The 23,387-nt window shown below is 41.1% G+C and overlaps 1 protein-coding gene across 8 annotated transcripts in view; it reads left to right on the top strand.

The window, feature by feature from the left end:
* LOC138979783 (potassium voltage-gated channel protein Shaw-like) overlaps positions 1-21,577 on the top strand; it is a 170,139-nt gene extending 148,562 nt beyond the window's left edge. For 3 of the 8 annotated variants that reach the window (XM_070352521.1, XM_070352519.1, XM_070352520.1), the window contains 4 exons: positions 2,487-2,660; positions 4,689-4,820; positions 11,762-12,186; positions 14,409-14,512. In XM_070352521.1, the coding sequence (XP_070208622.1) occupies positions 2,487-2,660; positions 4,689-4,820; positions 11,762-12,159 (704 nt within the window). In that variant the 3' untranslated portion in view covers positions 12,160-12,186; positions 14,409-14,512. Of the gene's footprint in view, positions 1-2,486; positions 2,661-4,688; positions 4,821-11,761; positions 12,187-14,408 lie in introns of all 8 variants that reach the window. The other 5 variants (XM_070352524.1, XM_070352526.1, XM_070352525.1 and 2 more) reach the window with 3 other exon arrangements.
* The last annotated feature ends 1,810 nt before the right edge of the window (positions 21,578-23,387 follow it).

The following is a 23,387-nucleotide window of genomic DNA, read 5'->3' as shown; positions in this document are numbered from 1 at the left end:
CAATGCCTTTTTAGTACATATAGGACGAATTACAGCCAACATTTGGGTTTGTTTCAGATATGCCGTTGTCATTGCATTTAGCTACTCAATTCTCTTCGCCCCTTTTTTTCCTTTCTACTTGTTGCACAAATGACAAAAACATTTCCTTGTCCTTTTTAGTTTCACTTCACCTACATACCTCACTTTGAAGAAGATCACCACTTTTTCGGTTTAAAAGGAGGAAGTACTTGTAGACACGAGAACACTATAGAAGCTAAGATGTGTTGGTGTGTACTGATGTGTGTTACGTCTAGCTGACATTAAGACGGGGAAAGAAACTAACTGGTCTAAGTTTCTAGAGGTGTGGTGTTGGTAACGGCTACGGTTATTTTGTGTGTGTGTGTGTGTGCGTGTGTGTGTGTGTGTGTGTGTGTGTGTGTGTGTGTGTGTGTGTGTGTGTGTGTGTGTGTGTGTGTGTGCTTTAAGGGTCCACGATTGTTTTTCTTCCAGATTGTTTCTATTTATTTGCCACTGTGTTTCCGTCTATTCTCGCTTGTTCATGTCTCTCCTGGAATGCAAGAATGCAGTTTGCTAGTAGTGTATCCTAGATGAGCGTGTACATTACGCATCCTAACCTTGTGCTGTACTCCATTTTGTTCCTGCTGGCATTGCTCTGAAAAGGATGTGTGCTTTATTGCATTGTGATATTTTTGCTTAATGTTTAGTTTTCCATTATTTGTGTGCGTGTGTGTGTGTGTGTGTGTGTGTGTGTGTGTGTGTGTGTGATTTATTTGGTCTGGTTTGAATGTCTTTTCTACACATGTTGTTCTAACCTATACAGGTGGTGAATACATGTGAACTGACGAAGGAAACATCACAATTTTCATCGATGAATTTTCTCCGTTTTCTCTCGTGAATTAAATATTATTGACAGATATTATTCACAGATATTTCTGACACAGGAAAGTTGCACTTTTCCTCTTCAGGAAACGTGTGCAGCTGTTCCTGCGTTTTTGTAAGCTTTTTTTTTATGTTTTGAATCGCTGCAGTTACACAAATAGTTTTCTCTCTGAAGAAATTTATGGTGAGCTGTTACTTCTTGTTTGGTAGAGATTGGGAAACAGATAGTGATAATGTTTTGCTCAGATATCTCAAAAGGTGGACGCTGAAAGCTGTTCAGTTTGGAGTTAGATCTTATAGTAATGTTTCTCTGAAAAAGTTATATTATCTAAAAAATGCTACAAACATTAACGTTTTCAGAAAATATAAAAATGGCATGATATGCCTCCGTCCAGGATTCCACAATCTTATCTTTTTCTTTTTAATTTTCTGTATGCAGTCTGACACATTTGGTTTTGTCGGCAGGAACTGATCCTGATGCAAGTAATGAAATGTTGATGTAGAATTACAAGTTGCAGGTGCTATTTTTAAAACATAAACATGCATTGCATTCGTTTGCAATATGTAGCCAATTTGTTGGCCCAGTTTGTGTTTTTTGTAGAATTGTTCAATAATATTAGGGGGGGGGGGGGGGAGGGAGACATTTTTTTTAGGCAAATTAATGAGACAGAAAACGAAAAGAATAATAAAACTATGTAAAACATTTAGTCAAAACTTGACAACATGTAAAAAGACAGAAGAAAACTGAAGCAGTACTCGGGGCGGAAATGAAAACAAACCAAGCAAACAATTACGTTACAGGCTTGAATGGGCCTTCTGATTGCTATCTTTCTTCGCTGTTACAAAAAGGTAAAACTCAAAACCAGAACCTAAAACTACTGTTCATTCATACTGCTTACCCTTCTTGCTTCTTCATAGTGCAGCTGCTTGCTTGCTCTTAGAACTGGAGAGTTGCTTTCCACTTACATGAGTTGGCAGCTGCAGCTGAATTAGCACGACGTACCAAAGTAGCGTAGCAGTAATGAGTTCTTACTCAATAGTGAGGTCTGTGTAAATGTTCTAAATTACAAGGTGTTCTACTCTTAGCCAAGCGATTGTCTTTCTATTCCACTTAATTGTCTATGAAAACCTTTTCTTGAGATGACTTTGCATTCCTGCGGTAAATATTGATAGTCAAAATGTAAGTTTGAAACAGTGTTGCAAAGATGTTAAAATGGTGCAGCATGAAATAATATTTTCAGTCACAACCACACTTTCCCAAAATGTTAGCGTATCAGTGACCTGACATTGAAAGTCGAAAATTTGGTATCTCTTGTCACAGTTGCACAACTTGATTTGTCTGCACTTTCACGAACATGTTAGAACAATGAACAGTGCATTATGCGATTGATTAGTCTTAGTAACTCTGCTTGCCTTTTGTACTTGACACTGCCTTAGGCCATTTGCTGAGTGTATAGCCTTGTACAGTTCAGGCATGTAAATAAGATGGCGTCAGCATCACTTCCGGCTTGCAGCTTCCGCCATCATTGCGCACGCACCCAAGGGCTCGTAACTCAACATTTCTTTTCTGTTCTGGTTTTCCTTCCGCCTGCTTGCCTGCACACCAGGTCGGAACGGCGAGGAGGCGATCCCGATGTTGATGTTAAACCACTCTGACAAGCCGGACGGGGCTCGACCCCCTCGAACCCAGCCCCAGTCATCCCTGGACAGGTCGCCTCCGCGCCTGGTAGAAATAAGCTCTAACCCGGGCTCATCCAAAGTTACTGAGCTGAAAGCAGCCGGTAAATATGCTCCCCTCTGTCCAAGCTGCATCCTTGTCCGTGCTAGCTCTCTGTCCAGTCCAGGTTTTTTGGTGGCGTGTCAGTGGTGGTATCTATGGGTGTTGTCAGTCCTCTGCCCTGTCGTTTTCATTATGCTTTTCCCCCCTTTAGTTTCTGGGTGTTTGGTTTACACAGCTGGGATTGTTTCACTTGGTTTAATTTGATTAGTGTTGCCCCCCCCCCTCCCCTCCCGCCTTTTTGTTTTAAAATATCGTGAACGTCTGACCAATCGTGGTCCTGCAGCAAAGACGTGGCATCCAGTCAGTGCTTTTGCTGTGTTGAACTGTGATATCGTTTCCTTGTGTTTGAGTTGACTAATGTTGGAGGGGATGTTTAGCACCTCGCACCTTTCAAGCACAGGGTCATCTTTGCTTGACTTCACATTTTCCCTTGTTTCCCTGCAGTAGCTCTTCAGACACTAGCACCTTCACCTTTATTAACTTCATCCATTCAGTTTTAAACGCAGTGTCCACTACTTCACTATCCTCAGCACAGACCTTTTGTGTTTCTCCATACTTGCAAATTTGTCTGTCTCCTTCATCCTCTGGTTTCTACTAGTAAAAGATTTGCACTTCAAAAATGAACAGTAGGTTTACTTTTTAGAGGGGTGACATTTTGTGTAGATCTACAAACTTTGTGAAAGCGTAGAACAGTTATGATTAATACTGTCTTGTGTTGGAAGTAGAAGTTGGACTCTGGATAACACACATTCAGTTGTGTTTTTGGGTTGTCTAGTAGTGTGTAGGAAACTAACGCATCTTTTTCTCACAGACTTTCGCATGGAGTTGCGACATAGTGGACTGCTAGCGTTTAGCGTAGCTGATGTCATCATTGTCATGATGTCATATTGTTGCCTGCCAGCTGATGCGATGACTTTGCTTCTGTAGCTAAAATGACAACATTGCTGCCATAGCATTATCAAGCATGAATGTTGCAAACATGATGCTGTTCTGTCTTACATCATGATCTTGCTAGAATACCATTCGTGATGTCATCGCTGACGGCAATAGCATTGTGATGCAAGCTGACCCGGAAGTGTTAGGATGTTGCTAATAATGACAATGATATGGTTGTTTTAACTAATAAAATAATGATGTCAATTGCTTTGATGTTACCAATCTAGCTAATGCTGTGATGTTGCTACCCTGAATGAAGATGGCCGCTTGAAAAATGACAGTGCGTCGTTTCAGGCCGTCAGACCTTGGGTTACCGAGGTTGTGATCATTTTGCATTGTCCACAGCTGTCAGTGGTTCGCATCCACTGTGTGTTAAACTTACGTTCCGATCCTTCTCATTTTCTTTTGATTGTATGGCTGTATGTCAGGGTGTGTGGGTTTATGATTGTGAATTATTTGTAGCCTACTACTAACTGCATGGATTGCCGCCCCTTGCTTGTTCTAACAGCATGTGTGGAATACTTTTTTTTTCCGCATTCTCCTTTGTGAATAATGCAATTTTTCTGTGTGCATACACTTGATTAATATGGTATTAAGATGATAATTTGTGACGTGAAGGTATTTGCATTTATTGTGCACTTCTTATTATTTACGTATACTTATTTAAACCAGAGATCAATCTTGTTTTATTTTCGTTTTGTTTGTAAATTTGACGACCCTTCGTCAACGGTAGTTTGCAACAAAAAAGCATGCTGATAATTACAAAACTAAAAATGGCACACCCGACTCATTTTTTGAATCACTCTCTCTCTCTCTCTCTCTCTCTCTCTCTCTCTCTCTCTCTCTCTCTCTCTCTCTCTCTCTCTCTCTCTCTCTCTCTCTCTCTCTCTCTCTGTATTTCTCTCTTTCTCTCTCCCCCCCCCCTCGCCATTTATCTGTTTTTGCAGGTCAGTATGTGTCTCACCAATGATAAACTCACGAAAAGATATACATACTTCGATTCCATATGCAGCAAAGAAAGAATGACAGCTGAAACTCCTGGTGTTTAGATAATTTTTCATGACTTGACTGTGTTCATTTTTTGATGTTTCAGATTCTCAGGGGGGTGGCGGTACCGCCCTTACAGGTCTTTTAGTGGCGCCCAACGCTCAGGTGGCACTTAACTCCTCCTCTTCCCCCACCCCCGTGGGCTTCGATACCAACGTGGATAACATTGGTGAGAAAGGTCAGTTTGTACTCTACATTTAGTCAATATGTACACTCTTAACTAGAAGTGTTTCAATGTGAACACACTTTTTGTAACCAGTTGTGAATTCTGCTTGCAAAAGTAGCACACATGGTTAAACACTAAATAGCGTTCACAGTGTGTGCTACTTTTGTAAGTAGAATTATATAGTATCTCACACTGTGTTCACGGCTGGTTACAAAAAGTGTGTTCACATTGCAACACTTCTATTTGTTGAGTGAAGACTGGGAATCGAGAATAGGGGAATCACTGAGAGTTGTTTTATTGTGTGTATGTTGAGAGTGATTTCCATTATTGGTCAGAAAGTTAAGAAAAAGTGAATGGGAGTTTTTCCAGATAATATCATAAGAGTTTTTGTTTTTTTCATATTGTGAATAAAAACTGTTGATGATGTCATATACGACTTTGTAAAAGTTGAGGCGGCACTGTTGCGACCGCATTTTTAAAAATCAAATTCACTAAAATCTGTTTTATGCAAATACGCTTCCCAGTTTCTTTAACAGAGACCAGTCCGTGCGGTCTCATTAGAAAAAATCCAGCGTGTTTAATTTCTTTTAGGTCAACAGATTGTGTACACGTATTGATATCGCTTCAGTCGACTTGTGTGTGTTAACATCGGAAGATCAGATGAGGGCTAAATAGAAAATTGAGGAGGTGGAAGGGAGGACTGTTTCATAGTTGATTTTCAGAAGGGGGGGGGGGGGGGGGGCTATCCCTTGTTGAATCTACGTTTCAGTGCTGTCTTCAGAAATAAACCAAAATTCAGAATACTACACTACAAGGCATTCCACTGAAGAACACGCCTCTTTGGTCTCTTGTGTTGTGCTGACGTCAATAAAATACTTCATGGATACAAATTTACAGAAACAAGTGAGAAATTGAAAGAAGCAGCCAAAACGCAATGTACAAAAAAATAGCGAGAGCTATACAGAACCTATGTCCTAGCATCAGTAAGAATTACATGTACAAGTATAACTTCGATGGGACAAGCACCTTTAATTTGGTAGCTTAGTTGGTAGAGCACTGGACTTTCAATGCTTGGGTCACAGGGTCAAATCCAGACTGGGACAGACAGTAGTCAACTCTGTGTGATGATTCTGAGACGGTATCCATGTCCCATCCCCGTGTAGCCGCCGTGGTAAAACGTCTCATATTGCTGCAAGCTCTCTAATGGGAGGAAGCTACCCAAATGTCTCTGCAATGGGATAATACAGAAGTGAAAATGAAAAAAAAGTAGGGGGAAAGCTTGTAGACTCCCAAATCTCCCTGTCACCTCGAATGACGTTTGCAGTTTGTTAATTTATACCGTTTTCTCACTGTACTGAAGACAGCTATTAAGAAAGTTAAGAGTATGTTTTACGTGTGTACAAGGGTGGGTACCTGATCGTGTTTTGTTGGTGTTTTTACATTTAGTCAAGTTGTGGTGTGTGTGGGTGTGTGTGTGTGTGTGTGTGTGTGTGTGTGTGTGTGTGTGTGTGTGTGTGTGTGTGTGTGTGTGTGCACAGCCATTCCTAGAAAACTATCCGACAAATGTTTCTGAAAATTTGCATGCGGGTTTCTGGTAATAATGTCCCTAGATGTTCTTTTCAATACGTGTCTCTGATGACGTCATATCCGACTATTTGCAAAAGTTGAGGCTGCACTGTGGTGACATCATTTTTCACTCGAATTAATTGAATGTTTGGTCAAGCAATCCTCGACTCAGTCCGGAATATGGGAGTGTTTTCAACTTATAAGCTTGAACATTAATCAATAAGATTGTTAATTAAAGTTGTCATCAAAATCAAATTTTCTTTAACAGATTTAAACATGATTGCATTGTATTATTGATATGTTATGTTTACTACGTTAGCATGCTTCGCGGAGCCCGTCGGTCTTCAGTTAGCCAAGTCTACTTGTAGTCTAGGTCTTCTCGGTGATGAATGGTTTTCAGTTTTGATTTTTTAGTTTCAGGCCTACAGATTGACTAAATGTTTTAATATTGCTTCACGCGACTTGTTTTTTTCATCATTTTGTCAGCCGTGGGGAATATGGACCGCTTTTTACATTTAGTCAAGTTTTGACTAAATGTTTTAACATAGAGGGGGATTCGAGACGAGGGTCGTGGTGTATGTGTGTGTGTGTGTGTGTGTGTGTGTGTGTGTGTGTGTGTGTGTGTGTGTGTGTGTGTGTGTGTGTGTGTGTGTGTGTGTGTGTGTGTGTGTTGTGTGGTGTGGTGTGTGTGTGTAGAGCGATTCAGAGTAAACTACTGGACCGATCTTTATGAAATTTGACATGAGAGTTCCTGGGTATGATATCCCCGGATATTTTTTTCATGTTTTTGATAAATGTCTTTGATTGCGTCATATCCGGCTTTTTGTAAAAGTTGAGGCGGCACTGTCACACCCTCATTTTTCAATCAAAATGATTGAAATTTTGGCCAAGCAATCTTCGACGAAGGCCGGACTTCGGTATTGCATTTCAGCTTGGCGGCTTAAAAATTAATTAATGAGTTTGGTCATTACAAATCTGAAAATTGTAAAAAAATTATTTATTTTATAAAACGATCCAAATTTACGTTCATCTTATTCTTCATCATTTTCTGATTCCAAAAACATATGAATATGTTATATTTGGATTAAAAACAAGCTCTGAAAATTAAAAAAATTAAAAATTATGATCAAAATTAAATTTTCGAAATCAATTTAAAAACACTTTCATCTTATTCCTTGTCGGTTCCTGATTCCAAAAACATATAGATATGATATGTTTGGATTAAAAACACGCTCAGAAAGTTAAAACGAAGAGAGGTACAGTAAAGCGTGCTATGAAGCTCAGCGCAACCGCTACCGCGCCAAACAGGCTCGTCACTTTCACTGCCTTTTGCAGTAGCGGCGGACTACGTTCAATTTCATTCTGTGAGTTCCACAGCTTGACTAAATGTAGTAATTTCGCCTTACGCGACTTGTTAATTCTTACCGAACACTAGCTTGTTATCTCGCAAAGAAGTTTTATTTTGTGCTTGGTGGTTGTTTTCTGTTCAGTTAAGGGTCAGATCTAATTAGAGGAAACAGGCTTAAATATACATTGAACGAAAGTTAAGGCCAGAGTTGGCGTAAAATGTTGGTGCAAAAACGTGTTCTGGATGCAGTTTTAGATACGTTGAACACCATAAAACCAACGTGAGATGGGTTTTTTTGCCATTGTCATCAGCTTTTTTACAATAAAGTGATAGTTATCAAAGTGATTATTAACCCTAAACATCATTGTGAAATCTGTTTATTTTGATAGTTTTTGGGCACCAGTGCCTTTTTGCGCACCACTGCCATTTTCAGAACAAAAATATCGCCCAAAAAACACTAAATTTGTGACCCATAAATCATGCAAATAACATCTTTTGTGACTGACACATTTTACTTTCTATAAGCATTTTTGACTCACCTGAGTAATTGGCGAGTCTTAGGATTCATTTGTGTTTAGGCCAACAACAAAAAATAGTCTGTTTACGGTAAAATAGGCAAAATAAATAGGGTCGGTAGGTCGGAATTTTTTTTTCTTCCCAAAAAGCATATTTTTAAGTTATTTTGCCGAAAAACAGACTTTTTTTCCCCCCAAATGCCCAAAATAAGTCTAGGGTCGCGCGAAAAAATAGGGTCGGTCGGGATACCGTAAACAGACTTTTTTTTGGGCCTTATCCGTATGTCCGGCCGGAAGCATAGCCGTCCGTCCGTCCGTCCGTGGACAAAAACACTAACGTGGATGTTATCTCGAATGTTTTTCAAGTTAGACCTCTGAAATCTTGCACACTTCTAGGGTTTGATGATCTCACGAAGTAACCCCAGTTTGATTGACCTTCATCCAGTTTTGGGGTCACACGGGGTCATATTCGATTCATAATAACTTAACGTTGAGATTACCTCGGATGTTTTTGAAGCTAGAGCTGTGAAAACTTGCTCACTTCTAGGGTTTGATAATTTCCCGACTTGACCTAAGTTTGATTAACACTCGTCAAGTTTTGAGGTCACAGGGGGTAACGGGGTCATAGGTAGGGGAATCCTCCTTTTTAGACTTACAAAACCCTGCGAAAATCAGGTCTTGAAAATGTCTTATCGGGGGGTTGGGGTCTTAAAGGGAAGGGCGTCTTCAAACGGGTAAGATGGTTCAGGGAGGGGCGGGGGTAACAACGGCGAGTCGTGTGCAAGCATTTGCTTTTATTATTTAACATGCATTTTCAGTCCTTTGAGTGATTATAATGTATATTAAAATGCAACTAGAATGTAATTTTCTTTAGTTTTTTCAGTAAGACTCCACTTAGATAATGATACAGGCATGCGGCAAAAAACATAGTATATATTGTTGTATTCTTTTAAATGATTGTTAGTGTTCAGATCTATGTCACAACCTTTGGTTTCCATGTTACGAAGTTGACGTATTTAAAAACCCTTGTAGTTTACCACGTCGTATATTCGGCTATACCGAGAGCGCACCTCCGGACCGCGGAAGTAAAGTGTTTTCGCCAACATCACTGTTTGGGACCTCCATTCAAACTGAGTCTCTTTGAAACTACCTACAGCCTTTGTTTATGGTTGTATGGATGCATTAGGTATGTATCTGGTACGCGTGTGGTTTTCAGCGAGAAATATACACGTAAACGAACATACGAACCGATTTGCTGTAGATCCGTCCATATTATACGTTATTTGCGTGTTTGACCAAAATATGACATTTTACACAGATCGAGACAGTCATTGTTCTCCGAGACCGCGCTAGCGGTCGAGGTGAACAATGACTGTCGAGATCTGTGTAAAATGTCATATTTTGGTCAAACACGCAAATAACATTTATGTATCGATCAAATTCCTTTCAGGTACTATGAATTTGTTGTTGTTTTGACGATTGAACGAGCACACACACACTGACATGCAATCAAACACATTTGCTTCATATTTGGGTGTTTCATGTTGACCGAAACTTCCAAGGAACTACAAAACACACGTCATGTACTGACTTTGTTGTTGTTTTGACATTGAACAGCACACACACATGCAATCAAACACATGACGTACGTGTGTTTTGTAGTTCCTTTAAAGTTTCGGTCAGCCTGAAACGCCAAATTATAAAGTTTTGTCGGCCTCTGACGTCACATGACTCAAAGAAGGGAAATCCAATCTCCAATCGATACATTGTAATATGTTCTTCCACTATTATCTCATCCTACACGACTCCTTGTAGATAAATGGACTGCTAAGCCTAACTACGAGGGCCACTCATTATGTTTTGCAACCTGGGTTTTCTACAGCACTTACAGCCAATCTGTCTGCTCCAGTTTTGGGAAAAATCCCTCCTCAGCTTGTACACATTGTACCATCCTCTTAAACCAGCTGTCCATGACACCCCACCACGTTGACTGGGGTATGTCAAAATGAACGCCCTCGACAATGCTCGGGCATCTACGGTGTTCTGGAACTGCTTTACCTTCAACTGCCTCTTGACGGAAGGGGACAGAAACCAGTCACAGGTGTCTAAGGCGTGTGGATATGGTAGGTAGGTAACAAGCTGAACATCATTGGCGGCTAGAAAGTCAAGAGTTACAGCTGATGTGTGCGTGCTGGGTTTTTCGTGATGGTGCAGTAGACAACGACACCCGGTCGAGGACGTCGTGTGCAACATACCAAAAAAAAATTACGCAAGCAGTGGCTGACAGTCAGCAGTTATCGATTGTCTCTCTTCAAGTCATATGATGGCAACGTGGCCGGATTTTGCAAAGAAATGCACTATCGTTTGTTAGGAAGCACTTCTGTTTCTTTTGAATTTTACGGGTTGGTTCTCATCTAGGAAGACTCACACCGCCAACATTTGCTTCATTTTTGGGTCCTAACGGTTTTCCCATGTTTGGTCTTCTTTTACGATGTCCCAAACGTGAGGAAACCTTCTTCCGTCAAATTTTCATAGCATATGGGTGCACCAGTCAACCCTACCCCGCTTTTGCTCTTCACTAAGGTTATGGGGCACCCAACGGTCACAACGTTTCCTCACGCCACAGCAGCCGTAAAAACTACAAGTGAGACTTCCCGATCAAATCTTCATTCTGTCTTGTATTTCAGCGTATATCATTTGTGGGTCCTTCTCAATCAGAGACTCTACCCTGGACACGTTTTCTGGGGTAACCATTGGTGCCATTCCATAACAACGGTCAACGTTTTTTAACGTCCACGCGCCAGTAATGAACTGTCTGAACCACCTGAAAACAGTGGCTTTCGGTGCAGATTGATTTCCAAAACAGTATTTTAAACTTAAAAAGCACTCTTGACAAAAGTTTCCCTGGCAGTAGCCATAATAGATCATAGCTCTAAAATCTCTCTGCGAAATGTCAACACTGCTGGCAGCAGCAAACGAAATTGAGCAGTTTTTATCGCTTCGTTAGGGGGCACCTCTGGCTTCTATCTTTGTGCTGAGTGTCCCGAAAGTTTAAATCAAGTTCATTGAAAAATGAGGGTGTAACAGTGCCGCCTCAACTTTTACAAAAAGCCGGATATGACGTCATCAAAGACATTTATCGAAAAAAATGAAAAAACCGTCTGGGGATATCATTCACAGAAACTCTCATGTAAAGTTTCATGAAGATCGGTCTAGCAGTTTTCTCTGAATCGCTACACACACACACACTCACACACACACACACACACACACACACACACACACACACACACACACACACACACACACACACACACACACACACACACACATACATACGACCCTCGTCTCGATTCCTCCTCTATGTTAAAACATTTAGTCAAAACTTGACTAAATGTAAAAAAGTAATGAAAAAAACCTTTGTTCTTTGTCACTCGGCGTTCCTTTGTTTATTTTCTTCCCTTTGTTCAATATCTTTTCTAGATAAAAAGTAACTACAGTATTTATTATTCTCTTCAATGTAGGGATGGAGGCCGACCAGGTTTTTTTGGGCAGCTCGTCAGGTATGTCAAAAAGAAGTCGTAGGTCGAGCGCGACATCCGTCATGTCTTCAACTGAAGATGTGTCCATCATGGCATTGGGGTCACAAATCATGGCTTTTGACCCACGAGGCAAGACCCTGGCTGCTGACGAGGATTCGGAGTATTTTGAATCCACCAAATCCACCAAAGATTCATTCGTTCCCGAGTTTGCAGGAGGCTCGAAGTCTGAGAGCTCTACTTTTAACTCAGGCTCCCTGAACCGCCTGAGCTCATCAAACCTTACTGAGCAACACATAGAGAGTGATAGCGTGAAGCAATCGAAGAAGCATTCGAGAGTAACAACAATGTCCGTTCTTCGATCAAAAAAACAAAGCAGCTGAAGTAGCAGTGATTCTTCACAATCATCCGTGAGAACGTTGTCCTTCCTGCGTATATTGCACCGTTTCTGACGTTTCTGTTTCGTAAATTTCGACTTCTTTACGGGTTGTGTTAATTTTGTTTTTGACTCACCTGAGTAATTGGTGAGTCTTAGGATTCATATGTGTCCGTACGTTTGTCCGGACGGCCGTCCGTCCGTCCGTGGACAAAAAACTTAACGTTGAGGTTGTCTCTGATGTTTTTCAAGCTAGACCTATGAAACTTTGCACAGTTTTAGGGTTTGATAATCACGCGAAGTGACCTCAGTTTGGTAGACCCTCGTCAAAATTAATGTTGGGGTCACAGCAGGGTCATGTTTGTTTCATAAAAACTTAACGTTGAGGTTATCTCGGAAGTTTTTAAAGGTAGAGCTTGCATACTTATAGGGTTTGATAATCTCCCGACTTGACCTAAGTTTGATCCTCGTCAAGTATTGGGGTCACAGGGGGTCATGTTCGATTCATAATAACCTAACATTGACGTTATTTCAAGTGCTTTTGAAGCTAGAATTTTGAAACTTTGAACGCGTCGAGGGTTTGATAATCTATCAACATGACCCTAGTTTGGTTTACCCCCGTCACATTTTGGGGTCAAAGCGGGGTCATGTTCGTACACACTTTACGTTGATATTTTCTCAGTTAGTTTGGAAGCAAAAGCCTCCAAATTTCACAAAAGTGTAGGTGTTAATAATCAGCAGACATGACCAAAATTTGGCGTGTTTCCATCAAATTTGAAAGTCACATCATGAAAATGTTTGCTGGAGAAGATTTTCACCTTTGAAATGTCCACTGAGCTACCAAGAAAATAAGTCTTGAGGTCATCAGGCAATGATGTCATTGTTTGATTTGGTCACAGCTCAGTGTCTGTTTAAAAAAAAAAGGTTTTGCTAGACTATTGGTGATGACATCATGTTATAATGTCATAGTGTCAGAAATGAGGTCATGTAAGTGTCCGAGTATAACATATGTGACCCTCCACAACGGAATGAGTCGCATGTCACCTTTGCGTGATTTTCATATTTTTACATTTTCCTGAAGAGTTATTTATGCTCTATCCAGTGGTGAAACCCGTTTTAGAAAAGAGCCAAGAGTTATAAGCCTGTGATTAAGGTGACCCTCACACGGTTACCAGACACTCCCCGGACTTATATTAAGCCTAGCGCAGAACCGCGCTAGGTGACATGCGACTCATTTCGTGGTGGAGGGTCACATATTTTGTCTGGGCTAGCCAAAACTCAATTTGGTCAAGAAAATTAGTAATTGTTATGATTCTTGTTTAAAAAAAAAAGATATCTGTTTTCAAAATTTGGTGAATGTTAAGTATGTCAGGCTAGTGATGGTGGTGGGAAGGAGGTTTGGGGTTGTGCAAGTTTGAATATGTGAAATATTTTTAGGGTTGAATAACTAAATGGTTTGAAATAGGTCACATAAAGAGTTCTCTTGAACATTATTTTATGAAGCTGGAACAGCTTCTTCTTTTTTTTCTTTTTGTGTGTGTGTGTGTGTGTGTGTGTGGGGGGGGGGGGTCATGGGTAGTGGAATCCTACAAAACCCGGAGAAAATCAGGTCTTTTTATGGGGTTGAACTTGCAGAGGTTATGAACAGAATATCTTAGAAAACAGGGTCTTGAAAATGTCTTATCGGGGGTTTGGGGTCTTAAAAGGGAGGGCGTCTTCAAAGGTGTAAGATGGATCAGGGAGGGGCGGGGGTAACGAAGGCGAGTCGTGTGCAAGCATTTGCTTTTCTTGTTTGACTTTTTTCCAAGCATTATGGTGATATCTGTATCTTGAACCGTTGTGGTGTATTTTGCAGATTTTTCTTTGGGGTTTTGAAATGTTCTCTTTTTAAGTTTACTTGTTTTAAGTCAAGATACTTAGGTGCGTTAAAAATCGTTTCAGGATATGTACATGAGGTACTATGCAAGTCTCATCATATAGTTAGAAGTTCAACAAATTTTGTACAGTTTTGCTGTTTTCACAATATACTTTTTCAAAGAGCATTACTCGTATGATCTAATATCTAAGAGGTGGTTTATTTCTCTCACACGATTCATTCTCCTTTCTTTTTTAGTCTGGTAGTTTAAATACTTCATATCTTATCTTTAGAGATAGTAATGTGGTATCCTGTACGATATTTGGGCAAACAAAACGAACAGCATGAGGTGGTGGCTATCTGTATGTGTTTCTGTTAAATGCCTTGCTCATTGTTTGCAGTAGCCCTGTCAGGACTGCCCGGCAGCTGCAGCACGGACGGAGCGGTGATCGAACCTCTGGTGACTACCGTACCCTCCTCCCTCAGCGGCTCCCCAACCACCCCCGTCTCCGCCAGCCACATCTCTGATCAGAGGTCTCATCCTAGCACGCCTCCCGGGATCACCAGTTCGCCCACAGCGCCTACCAAGAACAGTCTGGTGATCGTCAACACATAGCAGCCTGCCAGCCGGTCTGCCTGCCTGCTTCCAGTCCGTTGGACACTATCAGCTCAGCACACCTAGCTCCTCCCCTTGGGCGGGGCCTGGGGAGTGGGTGTGGCTTAATGTAGACTACAGGACATCGCTACGAATGCTGGACCATCACACACACAGACGCCAATGCATGACATCTCAAGCTGCCTGGAAGTTCGGGACTAGCACCACAATCCCTTGACTGTTATCCGGGCATGGGTTTGTATAAAACACCCCTGACCACTAGGGGGCTAAGGGCTAGCATTCGACACCACCTTGTAATATGTAGAGAGCATGAGCTCTGTTGCGACACCCTTCACTGCAAGTGGACATGCTATGAGGGAGGGACTGCTAAGACGCTAGGAATTTGTCCATGACAACTCTTGACTGTTAGGAAGCTACAAGTGCACAAAACCCTTGGCTACTAGAAGGTGGGGGAAATCGTATTATTCTGTCAACATTTTGCAGTGGTCTGTGAGAGAGTGTGCTTATCAGTGCATGTGCGTGGAGTGCTATGAAAGTGGACACCTTGCGCACAACTGCCACATCAGTGGGTTGGGAACTAACCCGTCACCAGAAGCACAAGGAATCTTCAACACCAGGGTAATCAGAGCTCAGATGTCCCACGAGAAGGGTGTCGTCTCTTTCATTTGGTTGGCAGAATGTTCTTGCAAAACCTGAGAGGTTGAAATGTTAAACAATTAAACAAAAAGCAAACAACCAAAAACTTGGATGATGACGATATCAGGAAACGATATGTCAAAAAGAATAGAATGCAATCAGCGATCAAATAGGTATGCAGCAAAGGGCTAGTCGGAGACAAAATTCTAACCACGAAAAAGACTTTTTTGCAGTGAAATACATGTCTGGTGTTTTGAAACTATCTTGAACTGCCAGTACAATTAACCTGAGTAGATCTACTGTCAGAATGTTTGCGCTTAAGACCATGGCTGCACACTAGTGACATGCATTCCCTTGCCTAACCTTCCTGTGTGGCTTGGGCCAGGTGTCTTTCCGGTGGCCGATATGCGAGAACTAGTTTTTTAGGCTGCTCAAATGAATGCTCGCCCAATACTCCATAGCCGTTGTAAGAACCACTTTCTCTTGACCGTCGTAATGCCTTATAAGCTGGCATCATGTTTTCAAATCACTGGCTTTGTCATTGAATACTCGTATTGTGTGCAATATTCACCGCAGCTCCCTTTTACGTATGTAGTTGCTTTGCAGAATTTTGATCCAAATTTAGAGGATGTAGGAAGATCAAGCATTGAGTGAGTGCAAGGAAAAAAGTCCACGTGTATCATCCTGGAGATTTGGTCAAATTAAAACATGTTCAATATGTTCGCAGATTAAGTCTTTTTCACTTCAGAAAGCAGGGGAAACATTGTTGACTTCCCCATTTTCCGGATATTCTGTTGTTTCATGGTCAGCTTGCCTAATTTCCTTATTTACACGTGGGTGAATGAACATATCAGGCACATTTGCAGAATACTTTATGTTTGGAAGTGACGAATTGGGAATGAAGAAATAGGCGTTGGTTTCCTTGCATCCCTCAAGATAAGCGAACAATCATGTTGGTCTGCTTATTTTGCCATTTTGAAACCAGAAGTACCAAAGATGTCACGCGGGCATGTGTGGCAAAACATGGAAGTGTCTTTGGGAGGGGGTTAAGCACCTTGTTTGATGGAAAGAGTAATAAGACCTGATCTTCACCACTGGTCAAAAGAATATCGTTCCAAGGAATTCTTCAGCTGGCTTTCTAACCAAATGATGCTGTACAACTCTCCTGTTAGGAAATGGGGCACATCCCGTTGACCAGCTATCGGGAATCGTCAGTAAAGACTTCTCTCTTCCTCGAAACTTGACCATAACAGTCTTTCAACGATACCAATGTGATAAGGAAAAGCCCTACCCACTTCCCCAGATTCCCTTTTCTCGGTGTACTTGCTCACTCATAGGTTGTGAGCATCATTTCATCTCCCGCATTTTTTACCTCTCCTTTCATCTCGTGTAAGTAGACGTGCCCATATGTCCATTAGGGGTTCTCGCTTCTAGTAAGGCTTTTGTAATGTTGCAATTTGTGCGGCAAAACCTATTTGTGGTGATCCGGTATTCGAAACGAAATACATTTTCGGGGCATGACATTCCCTTTTACTGTACAATAAAAAGTGTAATAAAAGTTGAACTGTAGTGGCACCACAACTTTAAAAGGAAGTCATTACTTTGTTTCTTGTCTAGGGGCCAAATATTTGAAGAAACAAACAGTATAAGGTATTGCCATCTCACACTCGTCAAGTTCTAAGTTTCCCCTGAAACTGCAGTTGCAGAAAAAACTGATGTGTACACTGATTAACCACTCAGATGTTATGCAGAGTTGTCCACGTTCGTCCCACCCTGTGTGTAGGTGATACATATTGAGATTCCTTCCTGGTAGCATCACAGTAGTTGACGGATGTTGTAGTCTTTTGATCTGAAGAGGTCGGCTCCAGCTATTGTCTTTTAAACGAGTATGTCTTTTTTTCAGTTGTAAGTTAGGACTCGAGGTTTACAATCAATATGCAAAAACATCGTTCGCAGTGAGTAGAAAACACTTGCAGTAGACTTCAGGAGCATTATTTAATGAAAAGTAGGCCTGCGCTGTGGACATTTGAAAAGTAGGCCTGATTTTCCCCCAAACCACTGGTTAGGTCCGTCCCTTTCCAACGTTGCAAAAACAGGGACAAGGGAGACAACGTGCACGAATGAGATTAAATGCGTTTGACAATAAGGGATTCGGGGTTAAAGTGCTTATGAATTCTTACATTTGCTGTCTGAAATGTGACAGTTTCCAGTTTCGTCTTTATGAGCACAAAATAGCGCTTTCGTATTTGTTACTGGCATACAGTGTGTTCTTCCTTAGACTCACGAGACTTTTATTTGTAACCTGGAAAGGTAGAGCTTTGCATACCAAGTGTTTCTAGCAAAGGTTGGTCTGGTACCTATCGTCCTAGTGCAATAACTCTGCCCCCAGTTTCACTGGAGTGCTCGTTGGATAGCTGGAAACTAGACCAACTGAAAGATACATACAGTGTGTGACTCGATACAGAAACCTCCACGGACAGCGATTGGCTGCCAGTGATATCACGTGTGTTGGGTGCACGTTCGGAGGTTAATCGAGCCTCAAAGTGACGGCAGTGCCGACCAATCACCTTTCCTTACGCCCGCACGTGGGTATTGCGTTATTATCTCACATGTACAAAGCTCACCACATTGGGTTGTTTATTCGTTAATGTATATTGTATGGATTTCTCACGCTTTACAGGATATTATCAACATAATTCTTTCGTTCGTTTCTCGATTCGTTAGTCAGAGATAACTATTGTCATTTGTGTGGCCTGTGGTCACTGAAGTGATGATGGAACACGTCCTTGCCAGCAAACGGACCAGATAGGAACCGCTGGCATTGTGCGGACGTGAGCAAGTGTGGCAGGAAGTGCTGTGCTCTTGGCCGTAGGGAAACTTGTGGTGCTGCCGCACAAACCTTCCTTCACCGCCAGTGTGGACAGACTGACCAAGCTTGTTCGGTGCTGTGGCCTATTATATCATTCACTCCATGTATTATGTGATGACGTGTAGTGACGGTGCGTGTGAAGTCACGACCCGCAAACAAACCTTCCCCCACTTTTGTTTGTTACTTGCTGTACATGACATTATTTGATTATTATTGATGAAAATGGTTTTTTGTTTGTTTTCATGGTTTTTTTTTCTTCTGTTGTAAATGATTGAAACTGATTGATTTTTCTTAGCATGTGGTGTGAAAGGTGTGTCCGTCAGACGGACCGTGACGTGTGTGACGTGTGTCAGCGCTGATGTGGAGGAAGCCTGCAGACAATGCAAAGCACGGTGACGTCATGATCACGTCATTGGTGACGTCATTGTCTGCAACCTGCCTCTTTTCAACTCAACAACTCACTCACAAACCTCACTCTCATTCTCCTTGTTGCCCATAAAGCGGAGAGCGAACACATTTTTTAAAAAAAGGGCTCAGCGATCACGTGATGAGGTGTGTCACGTGACCTCCCTGCCTCCACTGCGCAGGCGCGACTCCATGATATTCCTCACAACGAGTGCTTGGTTTTCTTATTGAACTCGCCCTTCCACGATGCCCCCGTCTTCTCTTCCGCACCTCCCCCCTTCACTCTTGAACTTTCACTGATCACTGTTCACACCGAGCCCCTTACTACCCACTTCCACGACCGACTCTTTAGTGCTGCACTAGCTCAGTTTCCTTAGTGTCCCTGCTGGCAGCGTCGGGTATCATTCTGCACCAATAGTCTGCCGCCAGCAAGGGCTTTTTTTCTTACCATTCTTGTCATTATTGGACATTGAGAGGTTTCGCGGTCTCTGCCTTCTTACTCCAAACAACAAACAGCTAATCGCAGGTTTAAACAAACAAACAAACAAAAGCAAACTAGAAACTTGACTATGCCGTAGCGTGTGTGGCAAGATTTGTGTGTTCTGTTATCTGCCAGGGAACCACGTTGTTTTGCTAACCATGTACAGACAATCTCCACGCTACACAATCTAGTTGTTTGGCCGGCGCTTCGCTCTTCTTCGCTGAGGACTTCAGCCTGTGGTTGGCTTGCTGCTCTTCGCATCCCGCTGCTTGTTTGCAACTTCTCTACGATCTACACCCATCCACAAAAGGAACGCGACATTAATTGTCCTCAAAACAGTTTTTGGGTGAAATGTAGTGAACATGTGCTTCGTTCAGCTAGGTTCTTTGATCATTGAAGATTCTGTTCAAAATACTAAAGGAAGTTTCTTTTAGTCTGCAGTTTAATTACTCGTGATTTACCGTTACTCACAACCGCTGAATATTCGCACTTGGGAACGATTTTAAGTGTGTTCATTAAACTTGATTTAAGCGAAGAAAATGCCCCCTTAAAGAAATGCACACACATTTCAGCGACCTTCACATTTTACCCCTTCAAACATTCGTATTTCTGTTGTGGATGGGCTTACATGATTATTAGGGTAAAATGGTTTCTATGATCTAATGACAGTTATTCCTTTTTGTGTTATATCAATCTCACTGTTATTATGATTATTTGTATTCATGCGTTCGATAAACCATGTGATATGACGTGATATTAGCATAAACTGTTAATGAACCATACTCTGCACTTTTTTGAATGTTATTATTATTATCATCATCATCTTCATCATCATCATTATCATCATCATCATTATTATAATTTGTATCATTATTATTATACTGTCAGTTCAGGTGGTGTAAAACAATTGCGAACCGTGAGCCAATTGTAGATCAGTTTTTAGTTAGAGGGAGTTAGATATGCTTTTACAGATAATCCGTATCGATTATCCCGTTTGATTGGAAACTGCTAATAAAAACTGCAAATTCTTTTAACAGACGTTGAAAAGCAAGTACAAGACTTCTATGTATGATGGGTGTATTTTACTTACCTATGTTAAATGGAGATGTTCTTTTATTGTAATACAGGAATATTTTATTCACAACCTTTGATATGTGTGTAAAGATGCAACTTTAAAAAAAAAAGAAGTGTTTTTTACGGAACTCAGCTGGCAGGCAGAGAAAAGTTGTACCGTAGTGTATGGTTCCCCACAGGGCTCATAATGTCTGAAATCAGAGAAGCGGGTATAATACATACACAAATATGGAAACTTGTTCTCTTTGTGATATAAAAGAAAGAGTACTTTGTGAATAAATGGCTGATGATTTTCTAGTGATACACTGTATCTGTAATCAGGTAATAAAAAGGTTAGACATTTGAAGTAATATGATATTGAAAGAAGAAAAAAACCTTTTCAGAAGTAATGGGTTTTAATTCTTTCTTGCTTTAATAATACCTGTGTACTCCATTATTACCAAACATTTCTGTACGTATAATTGTGATCGAGTAGACAAGAATTGTGGCACTAACTACGTTGGCTGCACAATGACTGAAAATACAAGTAACAATACCAAAACGTTTTGGCAGGTAGGCGAAACATGTCAGATGTGAATCAATCATTTCGCTTCGGGTTAATGAGTCGCCGAGTAATAAGCAGCGAAAATGTCAACATTAGTGTTCTCAAGAATGTATTAAAGCTACAGTACAGTTGAGAAACAATAATTGAAGAACCTTTCACCGTCTTTGCTTTTTTTAGATACAAAAAAGGGGAGATAAGTGCACAAAGTGTCAAGTGTCAGAAAAATATATGAACAAAAAAATTAAGAACAGAAACCCGTAGATTGATATCAAAACTTTGTATATGTTTTTCAATTACTTTGATATTCACAAGCAAACTTTATCTCTGTGACAATTGAAGAGTTTTTGCTGAATACATTTGCTAGCCTTTTCATGAAACGTGTTATTTCGCAACTAAGTAAGCAGTTCTGGATTTTCCTTTTGTCCTGTAGCATGTGACAAGTAGTTTCTATGTACTTACCTTGCAAGCAATGCATTCTTTGTCCTTTGTTTTTGTTTGTTTGGGGGGGGGTGGGCCCCGGGTGCATGAGTCATCTTTCTTTCTTTCTTTTTTTCGTTCTTTTACTTTTTGATAAAGGCCAAACTTCTCGAAATTACCGTAGGTATGCACAGCCAACAATGAAACGGTGTAGTAGGGCCTATAGTGTTTTGTCTTTTGATGGAGATATGCAGGAGTACATTTAGAAATCATTGTCCATCTTTTTTTCATGGATTATCTTTTTCTTTGATTTTCACTTACTTAGGTTTTGTATGATAGTTCTTGAGAAAGAGTTGCAAGCAAGCAGCGGAGATGATGCACCTGTCCAGGGTTGCCAGTGTAGCCCTGTGCGCCGCGGCCATTTTGGGGTTCGTCACTGACTTCATTCGGACACCACGTACCAACAGCTATACACTGTAATTCCTTATTTCTAATATTTCAGATAAAAACCTCACTTCCCGAAAAATCTGGCTTGGCGTTTTCGTTTTGTATTGGTTGGACGTTGGGTGTGTGTGTGTGTGTGTGTGTGTGTGTGTGTGTGTGTGTGTGTGTGTGTGTGTGTGTGTGTGTGTAGAAATGTATGAGGATTGAACACAAACTCGATCAAAGCTTGTCAATAACAAAAACTCGTCACCCACACTTTACAATCGACATTGTCAAACTACATGGGTTCTTTCAATATCTGACACAATCCCGTTTGCATTCAAAGTGGAACGGTAAAAGAGCAGGAAAGGTCAATACTTTATTTGTCAGCAGCGATAACTTCTCAACAATATTTCTGCTGATGTGGAGTTGAATTGTAAAACAAGTAATACACTGATAATAGTTAAATTCATATAATTACACATGTCTGCCTAAAATTACACACAACAACATAAACATAAAGCTGCAGACATAATCGTAAATTATCCAATATTTGCTCTGTCGAAAATACTTCTACCACTATCTACTACAACATTACCTGCTATTCAGACTTGGTCGTGTGACAGACGTTTTCTTCCACACGAGATTACGTTGATTGTCTAACGAAGCCGTCAGGCTGAGTTAGACATCAGCTAATCGAATGTGGAAGAAAACTCTGTCACACGACCAAGTCGGAATAGCATTTATGTCTCACAGCTCCAACAGAGGAGAGAACAAACACGTTTTGCGTACTCACGCTTGACAAACCTAAACACAGGAGCAGCCATTGTGGAGAGATCTATTTTTTGACAGAAGTGAACGAACAACTATGAATGACGTCTCGGTATATGTGAATGACGTCACAGTCATCGTCACAGTCTGTATCTTTTGAAGCATCGCATTCTTCATGACGTCTTTCTGTGTCTGCATCCGCGAAGTGTTTGTTCTTTTCGGGGTCTTTGTCATCTATGTTCAGAACTCTGTCCTTCTAGTCAAGTTTCAGACTAACAGGCCTCCTGAGCGAGCCACTTTCCAAGGGCAGCTAAACTCGCGTATGGAAACAGTACTGTCGTCTGGGATGCCGTTTTCAGTATTCTCAGCGTTGAAGAACTTGTAAAGAGAAGAAACGACAACAGCAGGAGAAATACAAGTCGTGGGTGCATTTTGGGGCTTTTGGAGGGACGATTTCGAGTTTGAATCCGTTCTTGCACACCTGCTCCAGAGCGTGTAACATACAATCTTGCACACTTTTGCTTTAGTAGTGGCAAAGAAGGAATGCGTGTGACATTATAAGATGTTTGGTGGCTTGTTGACGGACCAGCTTTTTTGTTGGTCCAAGGGGACCATATCGTCTTTTGTTTCATCTATTAAAATTATGAGACAAAAGGCGATATGCTCTCCGAGGACCAACAACAAAATGCTGGTCTGACGACAAGCCACCAAACATCGTTTTTGTCATAATTTTGGTTGTGCAACAAAATGCACAATAACCCACAGGGAGACGAATTTTTAGAATCCAACTCCGGGCCACAAAGCATCGTCACAGTAGCTCGAGACAACACGTCAACCTTGTATGTGACGTCAAACGGCTTGTTGACGCTTTTCTTCCAGTCTGAAAATGTACAGAGCTGCGATCATACGTGTGAGTTCAGTAAGTGTTGAGCATATTTCTTTTCTTTTTAAGTGTTTATGACTTTTCGTTGTGGATTTTGCGATTACAGAGATAAGTTGCAAATTGACCATGAGTCGCCGCGGTAATTATCAACATTGATTGGGTATTTGAGAGTGAATGCTTACAATCGTTGTCCTCGGAAACACAAATCCAAAGCCGCGATGGTTCCACACATCAAACAATCAGCCTGATTGGCTTTTACTT

This window comes from Littorina saxatilis, linkage group LG11, assembly GCF_037325665.1.
Source record: "Littorina saxatilis isolate snail1 linkage group LG11, US_GU_Lsax_2.0, whole genome shotgun sequence".
Classification (NCBI taxonomy): domain Eukaryota; kingdom Metazoa; phylum Mollusca; class Gastropoda; order Littorinimorpha; family Littorinidae; genus Littorina; species Littorina saxatilis.
The sequence above is the reverse complement of the archived record's forward strand: the minus strand, read 5'-3'. Positions and strand labels throughout refer to the sequence as shown.